Raw genomic sequence first — 22,574 nt, 5'->3', positions numbered from 1 at the left:
GAAAATGAATTGTCACGTGATAAAATGTTATTAATTATCATGGTGTTAGCTTTAGTATATTTTACTAAATATCACGGGTGCTAGCTCTAGTCACGGCCGTGCAATTATATACCTATAGAGAAGATTATATAAGAATATTCATATTATAAGTCAATCTAGGGCTTAGGTAAGTATCAATTTTATAACTCAAGATTTAGAAATTGTTTTATTTTGAAGGTTGTTTTTAAAATATATAAAAATTGTATAATGCTTAGCCCAAAAGTTATAAAAATTTAAATCTGATTTTTGTTAATTAACTATTATTTTTAAATTTAGTATTCTATTTACATAGCTCTGAAAATAGAAATAAATGTACATATTGTAATATATTTTTATACAGTATAAATAGGGAATGACTAAAATACGCGTCCCCGAAAACTACGCGTCCCTACGCGTCCCTACGCGTCCCCGGTCAAAACGATTTATTTTTATTAATATTAATAGGAAATCTTATTAAGCTTTATAAGATGAGTTAGAAAATGTTTTTTTTAATTTAAAAAAAATACGGTAACTATATAAAATTTACAAAAATTTATTTTTTTAAAAAATAAACTACGCGTCCCTACGCGTCCCTACGCGTCCCCGGTCAAAATACAGTTTTTTTTAAAAAATCAAAACGGATTCATATTTAGCTCATTAAAAGAATACAGAATATGTAAATATTATATTTTAAACTATTTTATAACTTAGTGATTTTTTCAAAAAACACTTTTTTTTTTCAAAAACACTACGCGTCCCCGGTCAAAAAACCTTTTTTTTTAAAAAATAAAAGCAGATTCATGTTTAGCTTTTTAAGGAGATTCAGAAAATGGTATTAATAAAAAAAAAATTTTTTTTTGGCTAAACTACGCGTCCCTACGCGTCCGCGGTCAAAATACAGTTTTTTTTAAAAAATCAAAACAGATTCATATTTAGCTCATTAAAAGAATACAGAATATGTAAATATTATATTTTAAACTATTTTATAACTTAGTGATTTTTTCAAAAAACACTTTTTTCGAAAACACTACGCGTCCCAGGTCAAAAAACTGTTTTTTTTTTAAAATAAAAGCAGATTCATGTTTAGCTTTTCAAGGAGATTCAGAATAATTTTGGTAGTTGAGAATTCAAATAAAATATTTAAAAAAGCCAATGTCTAGCCCATATTTAAAATTAAAAAATTTTCAAGGATATCTATTTTAAATTTTACCCAAGTTGATTTCTATCATAAATGTAAATTATGATATTTCTAATACCCTTACATTGCAACATTTTTACCTCTTTTTCTCCTAAATATTAATATTTTTATGAAATATATTAATAAAGCATATTTAGTATCGTATACACCTAACTAATTAGTAATTACCCATCAACCCCGTCATTCTGATTAAATTAAATTAATTTTATAAAAAAAAATTTTTAATATATATATATACAAATATATCAAAATATAAAATGGACGGGGGGGCTCAATGGTTAGAACGTATGCCTTCCGAACGATAAGTTGCGAGTTCGAATCCCGTATTGCCATAAAAAATTTAAAAAAAAATTTTTTAACATTAGCGAGATAATAATAGCTCTCGATTTATTTAACATTAAGATGATAGGAAAGTTGATAGAAAAAAAAAATTTTAACATTAGGAGATAGGAAAGTGAAATTAACGTTAAGAAGATAGGTAAGTTGATAGAAAAAAAATTAACATTACCAAGATACGAAAACGTTCATTGATTACATTTATAGATAGATAGATATATATCATATTAAATCAATGTGTTAAAAAGCTATATTAAATCAATGTGTTAAAAAACTAAAAAATCAAACAAAGTTGAGTGTTCTAAATCTGATTGATGAATTAGAAAATATTATAATTATAATTTATTTTTCATTTATGTTAGTAATAAGTTTTTTAAAATAACTTTCTAATCTTACATTAATAGTTAAAATTTATCATTTTATATGTTTTGTATATGGGAGACTGGGGTTAGGACCCCGGGCTTGGCAAACACTTAATCTCATTTCAAAATTAAATATCCTAATATAGTTTTTATTAGTTTACATCTATAGACAAAAAATCTTTTGAAATATTAAATTATTAAAAATTTTATTTAAGAAATAAAATTTTGATGAAGTTTTCAAAAGATTTTTACATGATAGAATTTTAATTATAATATATAATCATTTATATGTAAATTAAATTTTATAGTTAATTTTAAACACTCTTCTATAATTTGGAAATGTTCAATGTGTATTTATTATATCTAGATAATATTTCAATCATAATTTGTCAATTTAGAGCTAGCGGCGCTTGCTAAACCATACAAGTCAATTAAAGCAGTTAATAATGAAAAAAATTTTAAAATCTTGTAAAGGCAATTCATGTCTATTTTATAATTGGTGTTTAGGATTTATGCTATCATAATCTCTCCTTAAGATCTTTATTTTTTATGTCCAAAATGTTTATTAAATTAACCAAAATTAAGTTTCAATTTTTATATAAAATAAGCCTCAATTTATAAGTATATGATATATACTACAATACAACAAAATTATTCTATTTGTATCATTATTAATAAATAAAAATACATTTCAATTTATTATGGCCTTAAAAAACCAATGGTTTAGGAAGCCCCTTGAAGTGGTTTGCCTCACCCCGCTATTGGGGATTGTTAGACATATATTTGATTTTTACAAAAAATAAAATTTAAAAAAAATAAATATATTCTTAAAATTTTTTATAAGGCCCCTTTATAAAGTATTGTTTTCGGTATCTAATCATATTTTATTTTTTATATTATGTAAAAAAATAGACTAACCGCAGTCTCTCCTACTATATTCACCAAATTTATAAAACAAATAATTTTATTAATCAGATAAATATACCATTTATTATTTCAAGAAATATACAATTTATTAATATAATAAGATTACTAAAACATATTTTTTAATAAAATACCATTTATATTACATATTATTATATACAATCGTAATAGGTAAAAAAATGTAAATATTCGTTTGTTGTAAAATAATGTGGGTGTTTCAATCACGGTAGTCTTTATAGAATGTTGTTTCCGACGTATCACGATTTAGTTTTCCAATTTCAATCATTGACCAAACTATAATATGATGTTGTTTTCATCTTCGATATCTATTTATAGTTTATATAATAATATAATATATTTATTTTTATATGCCTTTTTACCTTTATAATATTTTCTAATTCATCAATCAGATTTAGAACATTCAACTTTGTTTGATTTTTTAGCTTTTTAACACATTGATTTAATATAGCTTTTTAACACATTGATTTAATATGATATATATCTATCTATAAATGTAATCAATGAACGTTTTCGTATCTTGGTAATGTTAATTTTTTTTCTATCAACTTACCTATCTTCTTAACGTTAATTTCACTTTCCTATCTCCTAATGTTAAAATTTTTTTTTTCTATCAACTTTCCTATCATCTTAATGTTAAATAAATCGAGAGCTATTATTATCTCGCTAATACGGGATTCGAACTCGCAACTTATCGTTCGGAAGGCATACGTTCTAACCATTGAGCCCCCCCGTCCATTTTATATTTTGATATATTTGTATATATATATATTAAAAATTTTTTTTTATAAAATTAATTTAATTTAATCAGAATGACGGGGTTGATGGGTAATTACTAATTAGTTAGGTGTATACGATACTAAATATGCTTTATTAATATATTTCATAAAAATATTAATATTTAGGAGAAAAAAAGGTAAAAATGTTGCAATGTAAGGGTATTAGAAATATCATAATTTACATTTATGATAGAAATCAACTTGGGTAAAATTTAAAATAGATATCCTTGAAAATTTTTTAATTTTAAATATGGGCTAGACAATGGCTTTTTTAAATATTTTATTTGAATTCTCAACTACCAAAATTATTCTGAATCTCCTTGAAAAGCTAAACATGAATCTGCTTTTATTTTTTAAAAAAAACAGTTTTTTGACCTGGGACGCGTAGTGTTTTCGAAAAAAGTGTTTTTTGAAAAAATCACTAAGTTATAAAATAGTTTAAAATATAATATTTACATATTCTGTTTTCTTTTAATGAGCTAAATATGAATCTGTTTTGATTTTTTAAAAAAAACTGTATTTTGACCGGGGACGCGTAGGGACGCGTAGTTTAGCCAAAAAAAAATTTTTTTTTATTAATACCATTTTCTGAATCTCCTTAAAAAGCTAAACATGAATCTGCTTTTATTTTTTTAAAAAAAAGGTTTTTTGACCGGGGACGCGTAGTGTTTTTGAAAAAAAAAGTGTTTTTTGAAAAAATCACTAAGTTATAAAATAGTTTAAAATATAATATTTACATATTCTGTATTCTTTTAATGAGCTAAATATGAATCCGTTTTGATTTTTTTAAAAAAACTGTATTTTGACCGGGGACGCGTAGGGACGCGTAGTTTATTTTTTAAAAAAATAAATTTTTGTAAATTTTATATAGTTACCGTATTTTTTTTAAATTAAAAAAAACATTTTCTAACTCATCTTATAAAGCTTAATAAGATTTCCTATTAATAATAATAAAAATAAGTCGTTTTGACCGGGGACGCGTAGGGACGCGTAGTTTTTGGGGACGCGTATTTTAGTCATTCCCGTATAAATAAGAATTTTAGCTCTAAATTTTCAAATATCTAAAAATGTCCAGGCTGACATAAAAATTTTATGAAATGGTTATCCAAGTTTATAATTTTATATTAAATAAGGAATAAAATTATATAAAAATATAAAATAAAATAATATTTTTTTTGATAATTATCATTCATCATATATAATAATAGTTTATTTATATCAGAGTTGTTAAAGTAGCGCGCTACTTAGCGCGCTATCTTTTTTGGTAGCTATAGCTAATAGCCGCTATTTTTTTTAAATTATTTAATTTTTTAGCGCGCTACTTTTTTTAAAAGTAGCTAAGTAGCGCGCTACTTCGCTACTTTTAAAAAATATAATGAATGTAAGTATAAACATGAAAATTTAAATATAATATCATAATTAATTATAATTTTTATAATTTATTATTTAATTTTGAAATTTAAATATATTTTCAATTTTTAATTTATATTTTCAATCTGTGTTAATAATCTAAAATGGCATCGTCCATGGATATCCAAATCCTTGAAAGTGATTCAGATATGGAAGATTCAATGGAATTAATAGCTCTAATAACGTTTTTCCATTCCCTAAATTTGAAAAATTTTTTAAAATAAATATTAAACAAAATCTGGATTCAAATTCATGTGCTTAAAATGTAAAAAAAATATATCATCAAATCAATCGAGTAGCTATAACCTGAAGAAACACCTAAAGGTAAATTGTTATTTTTACATTATAATATTATTTATTTTATTAGACTGTTCACGCCAATTGCTATAAGGAAATAGAGAAACATATAAAAAAATTTGGTATAGGAGAATCTTCATTCAAAAAGAGATACTATCCAAACCAAATTAACTGATAATAAACATACCAATATTTCACAAAAATTGGTTGATAAAGTTATTGTTGATTTTATTATTGACACAGTTCAGCCAGTGTCTTTGGTTGATAATCCATCATTTACTCTGATGATTAAAACTTTATCCCCTGGCACAACAGTTTTATGTCGCCAGACACTTATGAATAAAATAGCCGACAACTTCAAAGTGATGAAAGATGCTCTAATAGTTAGACCCTAGGACTTTAAAAAGAAGATCTGTAGCCTTAGCCCTTAAAAGGATTATAGGATGCCAGACATATGACGTACTTGCAAATAAAATTATTGACATCCACAAGTCTTTTAGGATTCATAATAAAGTTTGCAAGATGGTTACTGATAATGGGTCTAACTACCTGAAGGCATTTAGGTTATATCACAAATTTATTTATAATATTTATTTTAGGTTATGATTTTTATCAGAATGGAATGGTTATTATTTAATCTATAAAATATTTAGTATTTTAATATTTCACATTATTTATAGAATTTTTATTAACTAAATACACACATAATTTAGTAATATTATGATTATCATAATTTATATTAAATTATAAATAAGATAGGCTAATGGCGAAGCTGAATATTCTTACTCCAACAAACAGAGATTGCCGAGTATCTACCACGAAGACATCCTCAAATAATTTTTTTGAAATTAAAGATGATTTAATAGAAAATCCAATTGATCTTTTTTTTCAATCAAAAAATATTGAGATGAATATTTTTGATAATTTTTCATATATTAAAAATTTATATATGAAATTTAATACCCCCTTGCCCTCAAGTGCTAGTGTCGAGAGATTATTAAGTAAAGCAAAGCTTATACTTTCTGATCGTCGCTCTAGACTTGGGGATGATAATATTGAAATGATATTATTATTAAAATGCAACAAATTAAAATAAATATTTATTTATATTGCTTATTTTTTTATATTATACTAACTATATTTTTATATTTATAAATGTTGATTTTTATATATTATTTATTATACATTTACATTATAAGCAAAAAAAAAATAAAAAAAATTTGTTTCATTTGTTTCTAAATTTTTTTTTATAAAAGTAGCTTAAAAGTAGCTAAAGCTACTTTTGAAAAAAAGTAGCTAATAGCGCGCTACTTTTTTTGACAAATAGCGAAAGCGGTAGCGCGCTACTTTTTTTGACAAATAGCTATTACGGTAGCGCGCTACTTTTAAAAATAGCGTTTAACAACTCTGATTTATATCTATTATTTTTATTTTTTTATTTAACATTATATAAGAAAATAAATATAACTATAAAAAAATAATAATATATTTATACTTTATCTATCTGTCTAGTTCTAGTCTACCCATATATATTTATCTAATTAGCCAGCCCTACCTTTATTTGATAAAATTACATCTAAAATTATCCTTAATTGTCTATATCTTCAATTAATAATTATCGTTTTTTATTTAAAGATAGATTGATATGAGTCGCTGTACTTCATGCAAGAATACAAGCTTAACTTCTAATAAAAAAATTTCTTTTCATAGGTTATATATTTTAATTTATTATTTTATAAGATTCTTTTCTTAATTTAAGACATTAATATTATTTTTTTTAAGATTCCCTATCAAGAATGAAATTTTATTATCAAAATGGATAAAGGCAATGAATAAGGAAAATTTCACTCCTAATAAGTTTTCAAAGCTTTGTGGAGCCCATTTCAAACCTGAATGTTTTATGCCCTCACATTCAGGGAATGCTATTCTAAAGGAAGGATCTGTACCATCCATTTTTATTTCCAGACCCCTTCAGGATGTATAAATATTGAATATATATTTATTTTAAATATTATATTTTTTTAAGATAACAAATATTCCATCGAATACAAATAATACTCCTACATATTTTAACTATATAGAAAAAAATGATCATACTTATGCTACTAATATTTACTCTTTAGCTAAAAAGGTAAAATATTATTACTTTATAAAAGATCAATAAAATTTTATTATTAATATTTAAGAAAAAATTAGAAATATCAATTAATACTCTAGAAGTGGAAGGGTTGGAAGAGCCTGTTAGAGATAATAGCCCAGTGAGCCATATTTATTAAATTACTATATACATCAGTGATATGTTTTGATTTAATGGATAGCAATATATTTATATTATTATACAAATAATATTTTATTTAAGAAAACATCTACCAGCTATCATAATACTCTTGAGTGTGGGTGTTTAGATGAATCAGTTAGAGAAATAAACCATGTAAGTCTATATTAAAATATTGATGTAATTTATTTATTTAATTTTATTGATTAACGATGAAAATTAAAATGAGTTTTTACTAAATATTAATGAACCACTAACCTGAATGAATACCTTTTCAAAAAATATTAATAGGATATACTTAGCAATAAACTTCTTTGTGTAAACACTGACTCAACAAAATTATTAACTGTAAATAATAGTAAAGATCCAAATAATAATGTAGTTACATTTCCCAAATATTGAGATGATCATTTACATGCTGCAAATATACCATCCTTAACACGGAAAGTGAGATATCAACAGATATATATTCAAAAGTTACGAAAAAAAATGAGGGCATCTTCTGATAGAGAAAATAGACGAAATAAAAAATTTTAAATTTACAATCTCTAATGAAAAAATTGAAAAGTAAACATTTGATAAATGGTGAAGGGGAAGATGTACTAGAGGATTTTTTTACTGGACTTCCTTTATCTTTGATTAAAACCCACGTGCATAGTGGAGGATTAAATAATCCTCGGAGAATAAAATATAGCAGCCAAAGAAACAATTTGCTTCCACATTACATTTTTATTCACCCTGAGATCTTGGAGCCAGCAAATAGAAATAAGGCCAGGTTTAAAATTAATATATTTATATAATTTATAATTATAATAATTTTATTTAGGTTTTTTAGATTCTTCCTTCAAAAGGATTAAAACATTTCAATCAAATTCGCATGTACAATTATTTACTATTTTAAGCCTTGATGAAATGTCTATTCGGCGACATATTCATTGGGATAAAAAAGTGTTTCATGGAGATATAAATTTTGATAATATAATAAAACCTTCCGAATCTCTACCTGAGACAAGCAAAGCTTTATTTCCGTATCTAAATTATGTCAACTAGCAGAAAGTGCATTTCGTATTTTTGAGAAGAATAATCAAATAAAAAAGTCATTTATATTTAAATGCATAGTATCATTTGTCATTTCAAAAGCAATGGAAACAAACATTTTTGATGATCTGGTAGATCATATGCTAAACCAGGAGGCTACATTCAGTCATTACCAAATATTAATTACATTAATAGTGGAACGCTATATAAACATAAGGTTATATCATTATGCAGATAAACATAACAAAAATTCAAATATCAATATTCGGCAGAAGTTGACGAAAACCATTCTATTCGCAGGACAATAAATATATTGGCACATGATCTTTTTTAATTTATATTATGACTGTATATATTTAAATTTGCTATATATTAATGAATTTTGTAATTTATCGTACATTATATCTATTTTCTAATTTATAATAAAATATGGATGCTATATTAATGAATTTCGTAATTTATGGTACATTATATCTATTTTCTAATTTATAATAAACTATTTCTTGTAATGATACAACATTTAATCTTATTAGAGGCTTTAGTATCTTGAAAAATTATTGATTTTCACCATATAATTAATATGTGCATTCTTCTAAAAATAAAGAGATAAGAGTAAGCTAAATTGATCTAAAATTAAGGTCATTTTTCATAAATGAGGTCTTAAAATATTTTATTTTTATTAATCTTTATTTTATCTGTTTGAAAAAAAAATATATTAATGATAATTGTTTTATTGATAAAATAAACTGGATAATATAATGTAAGGAAGAACAAGTTGTATGCAATATATCTCTTGTTTGCAATACAGAATTTATCCTAAGAAATATAGTAAATCAATAATAAATATAATAAACATAAAAAATTGAATATTACAAAAAGGAATGATAAAAACTTATTAAAAATAATAAATAAAATAAAACTAATTGGAAAAAATAAATACCAAGAGATCAAGATTTTACATGGGTAAGGATATCCTAATAAAAGTAAAAATGGTTTAAATTTTCTCCATAACTGCGATATGGTTGATAAATGTTAAATAGTTAATAAGATTCAATTTAACTCCTTGAAATATTAAATTCATAAGTATTTCATTTCTTTAATCATAATAAATATTATGAATAATATAAAAATCATTTTGAATTGGACTTTAAGAAGATTAAACAAAATAATACTTTAATAAATACTACATATTTATTTATAATATGTAAAAAAAATGTTATATTATTAAGAATGTATCTGAAGCTAAGCATTTATTTTTATATTATAAATATTATTGTAAAATCATAATTTATCCAGAATATTTGAAAGGATATTTTAATTGATCCTTAATTTTGCATGAATTTCTGCTTAATACATCAGAATAGTCATGAGGATATTTTAATTGATTCCCTTAATTTTGCATGAATTTCTGCTAAATAGTTAAGAATATCCATGGAATATTTTATAGGATATTATAATTGATATTCATTATATTTTTTTATATTATAAATTTTATCATCGATGTAACCAACATGGCGTCAATGGCGTCTCCAGCTGATTTGCATTCATACGTACTTTAATGAATGAATCGTCAGTCTAGGTATTATTATATGTCATTGGTAGGCATAGTGATTAACCACCCCCACGACTTATGCGGCTAGTGCACGTCCTAGTTCAAGATGTTGATACGAATGGCGTCGGAATATTGCTAAGCATTTTTCCAATCTTCGCCTAGTGTTGGTATCAGCTTGGATGGTTTTTGTAGTGAGATTGATCGGTATCCCGAGGTAAGTAATTTGATCAGTGGGATCAAGCACCGATTTCTCCGGGGCTATCTGCAGTCCCCAGCCTTCCAGCGTACAACGTAGTGATCTGGTAGACCATTTGACATCGAATTCATTTTCACCATAGATTAGAATGTCGTCGAGGTAAACGTTATAGCTGGCCTTTCTTACAGTCTTGGCGCATGCATCTAGAATTATTGACTGTAAGCAGTATGGGCTAAACGAGGCCCCCATGGGGAGGATCTTGTAGGCATAGTTGGAGTTGTTAAATCGTACTCCAAAAAACTTGCGAACGCTTGCTGCTAAAGGGATAGAGAAGAAAGCGGATTGAATGTCGATTTTACACGCAAATTTAGCTTGGTCCAATTTGGTGGACATCAAGAGAATTGACTTTAGTTTGAACTGGTAGTGTAGGAAGTTTTTAGAGACTTGTGCGAAGTCGCTGATTACCCGACGGGAGCCGTCGTAGTTAGGAATGACGTAGAGGGGGGAGCAAATTTGCGCCGGGTCGTCAGAGAGCTGGATTATGTCAGCGTCTAGAAGCTGTCGCATAATATCTTGATATTTCCTGTGTACTCCGACTGGACCACTGTGGCGGAATATTATTGTTATTTATTTTAAGGTGGTCCAGTCTTGGTTGGAATCCGCGTCGAGCGACTCGCTTGGTGAAATTGGACATCAATGGTCCAATGTAGAGTCTAGCGGTGATGATATTGAGCTTTGGGAGACCCTCAAGCTGTGCGTCAGTAAAAATCCCACGGTTGCCTGGCCGATTAATACAAGCAAGAATGCCAGTAAGATCGGGGGCTGCTCCTACCTGGGGCACACCAGGATCATCCGTACTGTAGATGGAATCATCTAGTTCCGCGATGATTGACATAGCCGAGTCGTCGCTCCCAGAGTTGCTTGAGGGGAGAGATGCGGTTGATGGGATAGGTATCCACCATTCCGGTATTCCCGAATCCTCGGATAAGAAAGACGGTGTGTCAGACTCATCGGCAGCGCTAGCGGTCGGACGGATCAACGGGGGAGGTTGATTATTGTTTTCAGATACGTCGGTACTCGAGTCCGAATCGTCTTCCGGGGAGAACAGATTATGCCTCAGCAGCCTTAAGAATTGATTTACTTTTGCTAGCCATGGTGGTTGCTGATCTGTTTCCCTTGGTGGGGCCGGTGGTCCATCGCCCCTCGTAACCTCCCCCGGAAGGGTCGCGATGGTAGAAGTAGAAGGAAGAATAGTAGAATTAGGTAGCGGTAAGAGGGAAGAAATAGGGAGATGATCCAGGGTATCCTCATTTTCTCTTCTTGCCCCTGGAGGTGGCCGCCTCCTTACGCTCTGGTCTCCTGTATGTTGACGACGTCGAGGGGCCATAGCCCCTGTCATGAAAGGGCCGTGCATCGCGAAAGACCTTGATATCCTCACCACCAAGGAATTTTCCCTAATAGGAGGCGTCGTTATTAATGGCTGTTTGCCAGTTCCAATGGATAGCTAGCGCTAGTACCCGGATGCGTTTTGTCATTTCCTCCATTAGCCTGGGGTCAGAAGTTTCGTTGAGGATTTCGAGCACATTGGCTATGTGCTTTATTTCGTGACGGTCTCGGATGCTGGCCTTACATTTAGGCTCTATCAGGTTTTGTTGTAGACCTGCCAAGACTTTACGCATCTTGTCGTATTTCTCGAGTGGGGAAACGGAACTGCTGAGACGACTAGAGCGGTGACGACGGTCGAAGGCGGAGGCGGTGGAGTTGGCACGCGGCCTGTACGCCGAGGAGTTGACGTGTGTGGTGACGGAGACCAGCGTCTCCTTTCGTTACTTTCCCTGGTTAATTCCGCCATTTGTGTAGAGATGGCTTGCATGGCGGTTACGATTGCGGCAATTGTAGGATCACTTGCCATTCCATCCAGGGAATTGTTAGGGGTCAACTCATGATATTGGATTAGTGGTGCGGGCTGGCTTTGGTTTCGTAAATTTCGAGCCATAGAAAGGACGTAAAATTTTATATAGCACAAATATAAAAGAAAAACAACAAACGATTTGATGAAGGTTACAAGATACGCTACGACAGCGGCCGCGACAAACAATTAACCGGAAGGCACGACAATCTTTCGATCAAAGTAACGATAATTGTCATAATAACCGCAACAGTTTCGACAATCGCAACAACAACTATTACGACGATAGATACAACATTAGGAGCTACAACGTCTATAGCAATCGCCACGACTATCATTGTGACCATCATCAAAGCCCTGATCGGCGGGATGACTGCTGAAGTGATAACCGAAACAACCATCCCCATCGTGGTCTGCACAGACACAACTCTCAAAATATTAATGGTTTCCCGAAATATTCGTTGAGACCCAACTAGTACAAAAATGACAATAATACTTACAACAGATCTTCTGATTACAAAGATCGTGATTATCAATTGAATACAAACTATGCTATGAACATCGAAGTAATCGATGATGACGACGACCTAAACGTAGACCTCAAAGAATATAATCTTCAAAATCTTGAAGTGTACAATCTGGGGGTCAAGGACACCATATATGACGCGTACAACGTGACGGTGAGCATCAACAACATACCCACGTTGATGCAAGTTGACACCGGTATGAGGTACACTATACTTTCGAAGCTGAAAGCTAAGACTATAGGTATAACCGCGATACGTAAGAAGGATATGAAACTTACTGGTTTTGATGGCAGAGCTATCAAGATATGAGGTTTTGCCAATGTGAACGTTAAATATGAAGGTAATAACTCACATACACTGGAGGCCATTGAAGTGGATTGTGATAATCTGCTAGGGCGTATGTGGCTTCATGCCTTCAGCAAAATTTTAAAAACGTTCTTAGTGGGTAATGTAGAGAATGATCTCGACAACAAATAAAGACCCCGAATCAACTTACTCCTACAACACAAATAAGTCAGACAAGAGAAAGTTCACTTGAAGCCCGATGCTGTGCCTAAGATCATAACTTCAAGGAGAATTCCGTGCGCCAAGATCAAGGCAACGACTCAGAAATTAGATGGCTGGCTGAAGCACGACAAAATAAACCTTGCTCGAAAGGAATCTAGATGTCCGATGCCATGCACAAGCGATCCGATTTGGAAATTAGCTAGGGGCTGTTTTACCAAGCTATCATTTGGTTTGAAAAGAAGAATGCACCATGAACATGGGTCGCGTATTGCGTGGCGATCATGAACGTTAATGGCGTTACCACTCAACCTATCAAAGGAAATCATAAGCCGAATTTCATTGGAGGGTTGAATGTTAAATAATATAGAAATACCTTTCAGGCAATAATTGGTTATTTTTTTATTGTTAAAAAAAAGATATAAAAGGAAGAATTGTTTTTAAGAAGATTAAAATAAAATGTAATTTATCATTAAAAATAAAATGTAAGTAATGATTAAAATAAAATATGAACAAGGATTTTATAAAATTCTTACAAACACGATGTTTAGTCACCTAGATTTAACATTAATTTGCTTTATTAAACAGTTTATTCATCTTAAAATATAATTAATTCTTTAATGAGTAGTTTGTTTATCTAAATTCAGTAATTTGCTCGATATATAGTTTAGCAACTTTAACATTAATTTGCTAGATGTATATTTATTTATCTAAATTTCGCATTACTTCTCTAAATACGCTTTAAGTGATCTTGATGAGCAATTTAAATGTCTATGCGTAGTTTTCCTCAATGTGTGGTATAATAATGCCGTTTTTGCTTAATTTTATATTTAGCTATCAAAATCATAGTTTAATAAATGAGTAAATAAATATTTAAATTTGCTTGCTTTCAATCAGCTGATATTTAGCACCACCTACGCCCCCCCCCCCCCCCCACCTCCCCTAACTTATTTGCATTATTATTTTTCATTACCTCTGCGCTGACAGGCAACTAATTAAATTAATAATATAATTCTTTGAAAATTTATGAAATTTAATAATATATTTAAAGCAAAATCCATTATTAAATAATAGACCAATTTGATAATGGATGGACTTTAGATCAAATGACTTATAATCAAAATTTGTTCTAATTTCTACGATTATAAAATTTATGTTAAAATTTTGATTATAGATATTAAAAATACCTATTCAAAAATTTTTTTTTGGCCTCAATCTATTAATTTTACAATGATAAACAATTTCCATGATGAAAAAGAAATGGGTATTCTCTTAAATGATAATTCTCTGAATGAAAAGGACAGGGTAGATATTTATTATGATTTGTCAAACACTAAAAATCATTTTACGAAAGTTGCCAAGCGCTTTAACAATAAATTTCTTACAATCAAATCAATCAATGACAATTTATATTCAACATCACAAGAACCTATAAATATTAAGACATTTTATTCAAACCCTTATGGAGCCAAAAATCATCGCAAACCCCGCAATGGTAAAGGCAGGGGATTACCTAAAAAAGGTTTAATTAAATTTATTCTTGATCCTGTAATTAAACTACTAAAAACCAGATTACTTGCATTTGTTTTGTTTTGTATATAACATAATATAATATTTTATTCAGTATTATAATTAAAAAGTATTTGAGTGTTAGGCATTCCTGACCCTATGGCTCACCTTATAATCATTGCCTAATGGTGGAACAAATAAAAAATGGAGACAGCATAAAATGATATATAAGAAAAAAATTAAAGCAGTATATAGATTTTTTTAAATAGGTAATATTTATCTTTATATAACAAAAAATGTATTAACCATTATAAATACCATTAATAAAAATATATGAAAATATAAATAACAAAATATTTATAGTCAAATATGATTAAAAAAAGATTATGTTAAAAATTTATATAAATTTAGTAATTTAATATTACCTTTTCTAGCATCTACTAATATTTTCTAGAATATATAAGAAATATTCCTCAATTTTTGCTAATTAAACCATTCTTAATAGGGATCTGCAAAGCTTGGCAATTTAAAATTGACATACTGGGCTAAATAGGCAAAAAATTATAGTAGAATGGGCAATTTGTTCATAAAACTTGGACCAGACTGGACTGGCTATACAATATATGCAATCAAGCATAGCTTCTCAGATCTCTGATTTTTTATAAAATGTTATTAAGCCAGCATGGACATTAAAATTTTGATATTTTTTTAGTGAACAAATGATCTAATTACTAGATAACAAAAAAATTAATTTATAAAACAGTTTTTTTTGATAGAATTATAGACATTGGGGAGGGATATAATAGTCTTAATTAACACTGAGGAAGAATTATCCAATATTTTCATTTATGATAATCACACCATCAATTGTGTGTAGCTGGCGCAAAATTGTTTTAAAAATAATTTCTATATTTTATGCATTTATTTTAATTAATTTTTTCATGTCAATCACTATTTTGATGAAATCATATTTTACCATCATAATTATTTTGACATAATTTTAGAATTCAATCAATCAAATATCTAAAATTCCATAAGTTAGCCTAATTTTACAAATTTTTAAAATGAAGACCCAATGCTAAAAGGATATTTGATTAGGTGAATATGATGAACACCACTTATACTTGAGTCATGGTTTACATAATCTGGTGACAGTGAATAGTATTAAATATTGTTGAAAATCTTTCAAAAAAGAGAAATTATTACTAGATATAAGACTGCAGAAATTGAATTAAAATTTGAGGCAGATCAAAAATAATGTACAAGTACAATAGATTTAACATCAGGTATGCTAGATATTGATAACACTGATATCTATTGTATTGTGTCATTACAGAGAAACCATTACAAAGAAAACAATTATAGAGAAACCTTTACAGAGAAAACAATTATAGAGAATGTCGATTATGGAGAATTATTTTATAGAGAATTTTTTATAGAAAGACAATTATAGAGAATGCCATTTATAGAGAATGTCGTATATAGAGAAGGATTTTACAGAGAATTATTTTATAGAGAATGATTTTATAGAGAATAATTTTATAGAGAATGATTTTACAGAGAATGATTTTATAGAGAATAATTTTAAGAATGATTTTACAGAGAATGATTTTATAGAGAATGATTTTATAAAGAATGTATTTTATAGAGAATTATTTTATAAAAAATGTATTTTATAGAGAATGTATTTTATAAAGAATGTATTTTATAGAGAATTATTTTATAAAGAATGTATTTTATAGAGAATTATTTTATAAAGAATTTTACTTAAAGATATGATTATTTTATAAAAAAATGTTATATATAGTCATAGGAAAAAAAGGTTATAGTATTTTACTTAATTTTAAATATTAGAATTACCTTATATAAGCGAGGTTTTTTGATTATTAGATGAATTAATGGTAGAATAAAATTTTGACATGATTTGTAAGGAATTTTACGAAATTTATTTTTAAAGATAATACAAAATAAAATAGATAGTGTTGTTAAAAGTTACTTTGGTAATGTAATACAACTAGTTAAGTTAGTAGTTAAATTTGGGAAAATACAAAATATAACAAGTTACAGTTAATAGTTTTTTTTAAATATAACTAGCCACTAGTTACAATTATTTTTAGTGGATAGTAGATTCAGGACTAGCCAGATCGATTAAATTATGTTAAATCGAATATATATATATTAGTATAAATTCATTGGCTAAGATTTAGATCATATAAAAGAATGTTAAAAAAATTTACAAATTTAAATTTATTTTTTAATTATATTTATTGAAAGCGGATGCCTATTTCATATGTCTCGATGCATATGGCGCACGGTTCAAAAAAATCCGCTAATTGCAATGCATACAAAATCAAAACGAATTTTGCTATGCTCATAAAAATGTTAATGTCACTGGCATATGTACCAATCGAGGATGTAATTCATGGATTCGAGGAATTATATGCCTCTAAATTTTATCAAGAAAATAGGGATATTCTCTCCCCCTTGATAGAATACTTTGAAGAGACGTGGATTGGAAAAATGATAACGATAGAGAGGAAGTCGCCAATATTTAGCATTTCTCTATGGAATTTCTACGAATCGACATTATCTCGTGAACCGAATACAAATAATTTAGTAGAGGACTGGCATATTTTTTCGTCTTATATAAGTTCCCATCATCCAACGATCTGGAAATTTATAAAGAGTTAGTAATTATATTATATTATAAATTTTAGGATTTTAATTTTTAGTTCTCAAAGACTGGAACAATATTTTTTAGGACAATTGGCTCCGCTGTCAAAGAAAGAATATCGCGAAAGATCCAAAAGGATTTTTCTAATTGTTGAAGATTTTTATTCGAGAACCATGCTGAATTATTTAAGGGCTTTATCCCATAATTTAAATTTAAATGTTTAATTTAATCATATAATTGTATTTTTCATATTGGTATATAATTTATACTATGTTTATTTAGATTTTTTATGAATAAAAATTTATTTGATATTTCGAAATGAATATTGCTAAGCTCAATATATTATCAAGGTTTATCTTATAAAAACTTCATATACAAATAGTATTAAACATATTCTTTATGTTACATTGCCAAAGTAACTTTTAACAACACTATATATTTTATTTTGTATTCTTATCTTTAAAAATAAATTTCGTAAAATTCCTTACAAATCATGTCAAAATTTGTTTATCTCTTGAATGGATTATCGGTGTGTCCCATCTATATTTGAAATTTTTTAGGAAGAATAATAATATAAGTAAGAACTAAATAAATTTTGCTGAAGATAAAAAAAGCTTATAAATGAAAATCTCCACATTAGTTTTGTCAAATTAAGTGGTTATCATTAACTAGCTACACTTTAGCTAAAAAATATTTATAATTAGTTACATTTACAAAATCGTAACTTTAGCTGGCTACAATTTTTTGAAAGTAACTGTCAAAAGTAACTAGTTACTTAATTTAAATAAATATAATTAAATAATAAATTTAAATTTGTAAAATCTTTTAATATTCTTTTAGTATATGATTTTCCTTACAAATCATGTCAAAATTTTGTTCTACCATTAATTCATCTAATAATCGAAAAGCCTTGTGCAAAGATAAACAAATAATTTTTGTAATTCAAAAACTACCCAATCTCTTATATAAGGTAATTCTAATATATAATATTATGTCAAATAGAGGACTGCACGGGCTGTCCGTGGCCCGACCCGACCCAGCCCGAGCCTCGGGTTCGGGCTCGGGTCTGGTTGTAAGAGCTGTCCGACCCGAAACACGACCCGACTCAACCCAAAAAATAATAATAATATTAATATCCTAAATAGTTATTATAATTTATAATATTAATTAAAAAATCATATCATTTTTTTAGTTATCACATTTTATCCTTAAAATTTCAATCATAATAACATGTCATGTAATTATCAATTATTATTTTATAATTTTATAATTTACCTAACAACCGGATACCAAAATATTTTATCACTTAATTGTGTTTCCCCAGTGAAGTACAAGATAAGACAAGACAAACTCATTTATGTACTAAAGATATAAGATAAGTTTTATTCTTTCATTTATTATTTTATTATATACATTCTCCTATAAAACTTTCTATAATTCTGTTTTTTTCCATATACAAATTGGTCATGATTATTTTTAAAATAATCCTAATAACTTTATTTATTCGCTTTCTATAATTAGTAGTAGTAAAATTGTCCTTATCCATATTATTTTTACCATAATCTGTAGTAAGTAGATCTTTCTTACATACTATATTTTTCTAATGTTAATAATGTTGAAATACTAATTATTAAAGATTTAAATCATCTCTCAAATCTAGTATAAACTCTAATAAGTATAGATATTAAATCTGAAACTAGTTTTAAAATAAATTTACTTTTTATTAAAATATGTCATTAAATTTTAGATTAGTTAATCAGCTCGATAAAACTTTCCATATGTGTGTTGAGACTAGATGGAATAGCAGGCTAAATATGATTGAATCAATTTAATGAAATATTGGGGATCCTCAATTCCAGAGGAGAGTCGATTAGACTAGAAAATATAATTTTGAAATGATGAGGGATCTTATCAAGTTTCTGACGCCCTTTAAAATTGCGAGTGATGAACTTGAGAGTGATTTAAAACTCACTATTCACAAAGTTATATTGTGTTATCAAATATTGAGTTTTTAGTGCATCCTAACTTAAACTCTCAGCTTAACCAGCTATCGCAAAGATGCCGGGAAATATTTGTGGATAAATTTCAAATAGTATATTCCACCAAATTACGACGTTTTTGTGCCCAAAATTTCGGGATATGAAAATGTTATCCCAAGAACATTATAAAGATTTGTGTCAACATTTAACACGTTGATGAATGCAGAGAAAATCAACAGAGATATTATTGAGCAAAAGTAATATCAACGCTCAACTGATAGAGTAGTGAATAAAGGTTGATTAAATTAATAATAAAATTATTTATTAAAAAATAATAAAGTAAATATATATCTTTTAATATTATTATTATATTATGAATAATTTTTTTTCTTAAGAAAATACTTAGGTAGATACGTTTTTGGATTTCTCTCTATGGGAGGCTGACAATGCGTTTTCTGATGCTAGCGCCGAAGTTGACGAGCTTAAAAAAATACCTAGATCCTAAATTATGTATAGAAGATGATAATATTTTAAATTGGTGAAAAACAAACCATAATGAATTTCCAAATTTAAATATTTTAGCTCTTAAATTTCTAGCTATCCCTGCTTCATCGGCTAGTAGTGAAAGAGCGTCAGCTACTGGTAGGGCCTTTGAAGAGAAAAGGACTTTTTTAAAGCCAGATAAACTGGACGCCTCTTTATTTATATATCATAATTATTCACTATGTGATACTTTTGATAATGATATTGATATGTTAATATAATATAATATGTTCATTATATTTTTTATATATTTATTAACTTTAATATCATTATCATCTATATTCGACATAAATGATGCTTTTATTGTATTTTTATATAATCAATAATTTTTAATTCGCTTGTATATTAATATTTTTATAATATTTTTTACAAATTAAATAAATACAAATTAAATAAAATGCAACTTAATATATATCTTAAATAGATTATGATCGTCAAATAAACATTTATTTAAGGTGGCGATGAACAAATACACATAAATTTTTTTTGGCTATTATAATATTCAAACTCAAATTGCAAAATTTTATTCGGGCTCGGGTCGGGTTGGACTAAAAAATGTGTGCTCGGACTCGGGTCGGGCTCGGACAAAAATTTTTTTAAATTCGGGCTCGGGTTGCAAAAAATTACTTTGCAGTCCTCTAATGTCAAATACTGTAATTTTTTTCCTATGACTATATATATTTTTTATAAAATAATCATATTCTTAAATAAAATTCTTTATAAAATAATTCTCTATAAAATAATATTCTTTATAAAATAATTCTATAAAATACATTCATTATAAAATAATTCTCTATAAAATAATCCTAATACATTCTTTATAAAATAATTCTCTATAAAATACATTCTCTATATCATTCTCTGTAAAATCATTCTCTATAAAATCATTCTCTGTAAAATCTTCTCTATAAAATCATTCTCTGTAAAATCATTCTCTGTAAAATTATTCTCTATAAAATTATTCTCTATAAAATTATTCTCTATAAACGACATTCTCTATAATTGTTTTCTCTATAAGTGCATTCTCTATAAACGTCGTTCTCTATATAAAACTTTCTCTATAAAATTTTCTCTATAAACGACATTCTCTATAATTGTTTTCTCTATAAGTGCATTCTCTATTTTTGTTTTCTCTAAAAGTTTCTCAATACATTCTCTGTAATGGTTTCTCTGTAATGACGTGGAACCGATATCTATCCTTATACCATTTCAAATTAGCGATTTTAATGATTATAATAACAATAATGCCACAAGCATAGTATATTAACTATGCTTGAAAGTATAACTAGAAAAAAAATTTAATTAATTATATTTTGAAAAGAATTGGGAAACACTATCTCAAACTATGAATCAGATCTAGTAGATGACTTTTTCTTTCAATATTCAAAAAAACAGTTGAATTTTTATCTACACAAAAAGGCCTATCTTAAACTTGGCATTACTTTTAAAAGTTAAATTGAAACGATTTTAATAATAAATGATAATGAAAGCTCAGACAATATTTCCCTAAAGGAAAATATGCTAAAAAATCTTGCGCTATAATTTCCAGTTTGTGATATGTAAATAATAATATATAAGTATAATTCATTTGTTTAATTTTTTTTATTGATGAAAGTAATTTATTAATAAATTAAAAAAACAGTTTAAATTATTTTATAAAATTAAAGTCTATGACATATTTTAAATACAAATACAAACAATATTATATTAAAAATAAATTTAAAAAAAAGCAAATAAATTAAAAATTATATATTTTATAAAGAAAAACATTAATTTATCTTTATTTCAAAAATAATATATATCTTGGCTTGTATTCTAGACCCAAGATTTCAAAAATTGAAAAAATATGGTCAAAATTACAAAATTACTCAGCGGCGGGATTTATATATTTTTTTCGGAAAACGCCATTCACAAGATATGGATGTTCTAAATTTTGGGGAGAAAAAAGGATCGAACTTCCTAATATTTCTACGTTAACTAAAAACAATTCTTTGTGTTTCGGCAGGCAACTAGCGCATTTAATGAAAAGGGTTTCTCCACCGATGGGTTGATGAATTCAAGGATATCATTATCATGTCTAGAAAATATAAATTATAATTATATAATATATTTTCTTAATAAAGATCTAAAAATATGCCCAGATAAAAATACGATTCTCGGCCGACCTCTTCCAATTTTGATGAAAATCTGTATAACTAAAATTCTTGTAATCTATCAAAATTTTAGCTTCCTAGTTTTATGCTTTTAAAGATATTTACGGTCAAAGCATGAAAAATTGCCTTTTTTTGGGAGTGTCTATATTCATTAATTTAATTATTGAATAAAAATTAGCGAATACATAAAAATCTATTATTAAAATATTTATCTTCAGTAAATATAAATAAAAAATTATTTTTAAAAATTTCTAGACCTCTTATTCCCAGAATAAAATTTAAAATCCTACTAACGAAAATTGGGTAATTTCGATTTTTATGAAACTTTAGATAAACATTATTATTACCATTTTATATGAGTATAAAAAAAATT

At 27.3% G+C, this 22,574-nt stretch overlaps 2 protein-coding genes across 5 annotated transcripts in view; both read left to right on the top strand.

The window, feature by feature from the left end:
* The first annotated feature begins 5,149 nt into the window (after window positions 1-5,149).
* Window positions 5,150-7,788, top strand: LOC135924242 (THAP domain-containing protein 3-like). The gene is made up of 5 exons (XM_065459294.1): window positions 5,150-5,229; window positions 7,125-7,320; window positions 7,369-7,473; window positions 7,529-7,600; window positions 7,702-7,788. Exons 1-5 carry the CDS (start codon window positions 5,150-5,152, stop codon window positions 7,786-7,788), a joined length of 540 nt encoding a protein of 179 aa, XP_065315366.1.
* Window positions 7,789-14,498: 6,710 nt separating this feature from the next.
* Window positions 14,499-22,574, top strand: part of LOC135923878 (programmed cell death protein 4-like) — a 131,758-nt gene continuing 123,682 nt past the window's right edge. The window contains exon 1 of one of the 4 annotated variants that reach the window (XM_065458862.1): window positions 14,499-14,865. In XM_065458862.1, the coding sequence (XP_065314934.1) occupies window positions 14,574-14,865 (292 nt within the window). In that variant the 5' untranslated portion in view covers window positions 14,499-14,573. The remainder of the gene's footprint in view (window positions 14,866-22,574) is intronic. The other 3 variants (XM_065458864.1, XM_065458861.1, XM_065458863.1) reach the window with 3 other exon arrangements.

The sequence above is a fragment of the Gordionus sp. m RMFG-2023 genome, chromosome 2 (genome assembly GCF_954871325.1).
Source record: "Gordionus sp. m RMFG-2023 chromosome 2, tfGorSpeb1-WG-v2, whole genome shotgun sequence".
Classification (NCBI taxonomy): domain Eukaryota; kingdom Metazoa; phylum Nematomorpha; class Gordioida; order Chordodea; family Parachordodidae; genus Gordionus; species Gordionus sp. m RMFG-2023.
Note: the sequence above shows the minus strand (reverse complement) of the source record. Positions and strands in the feature narration are given on the sequence as shown.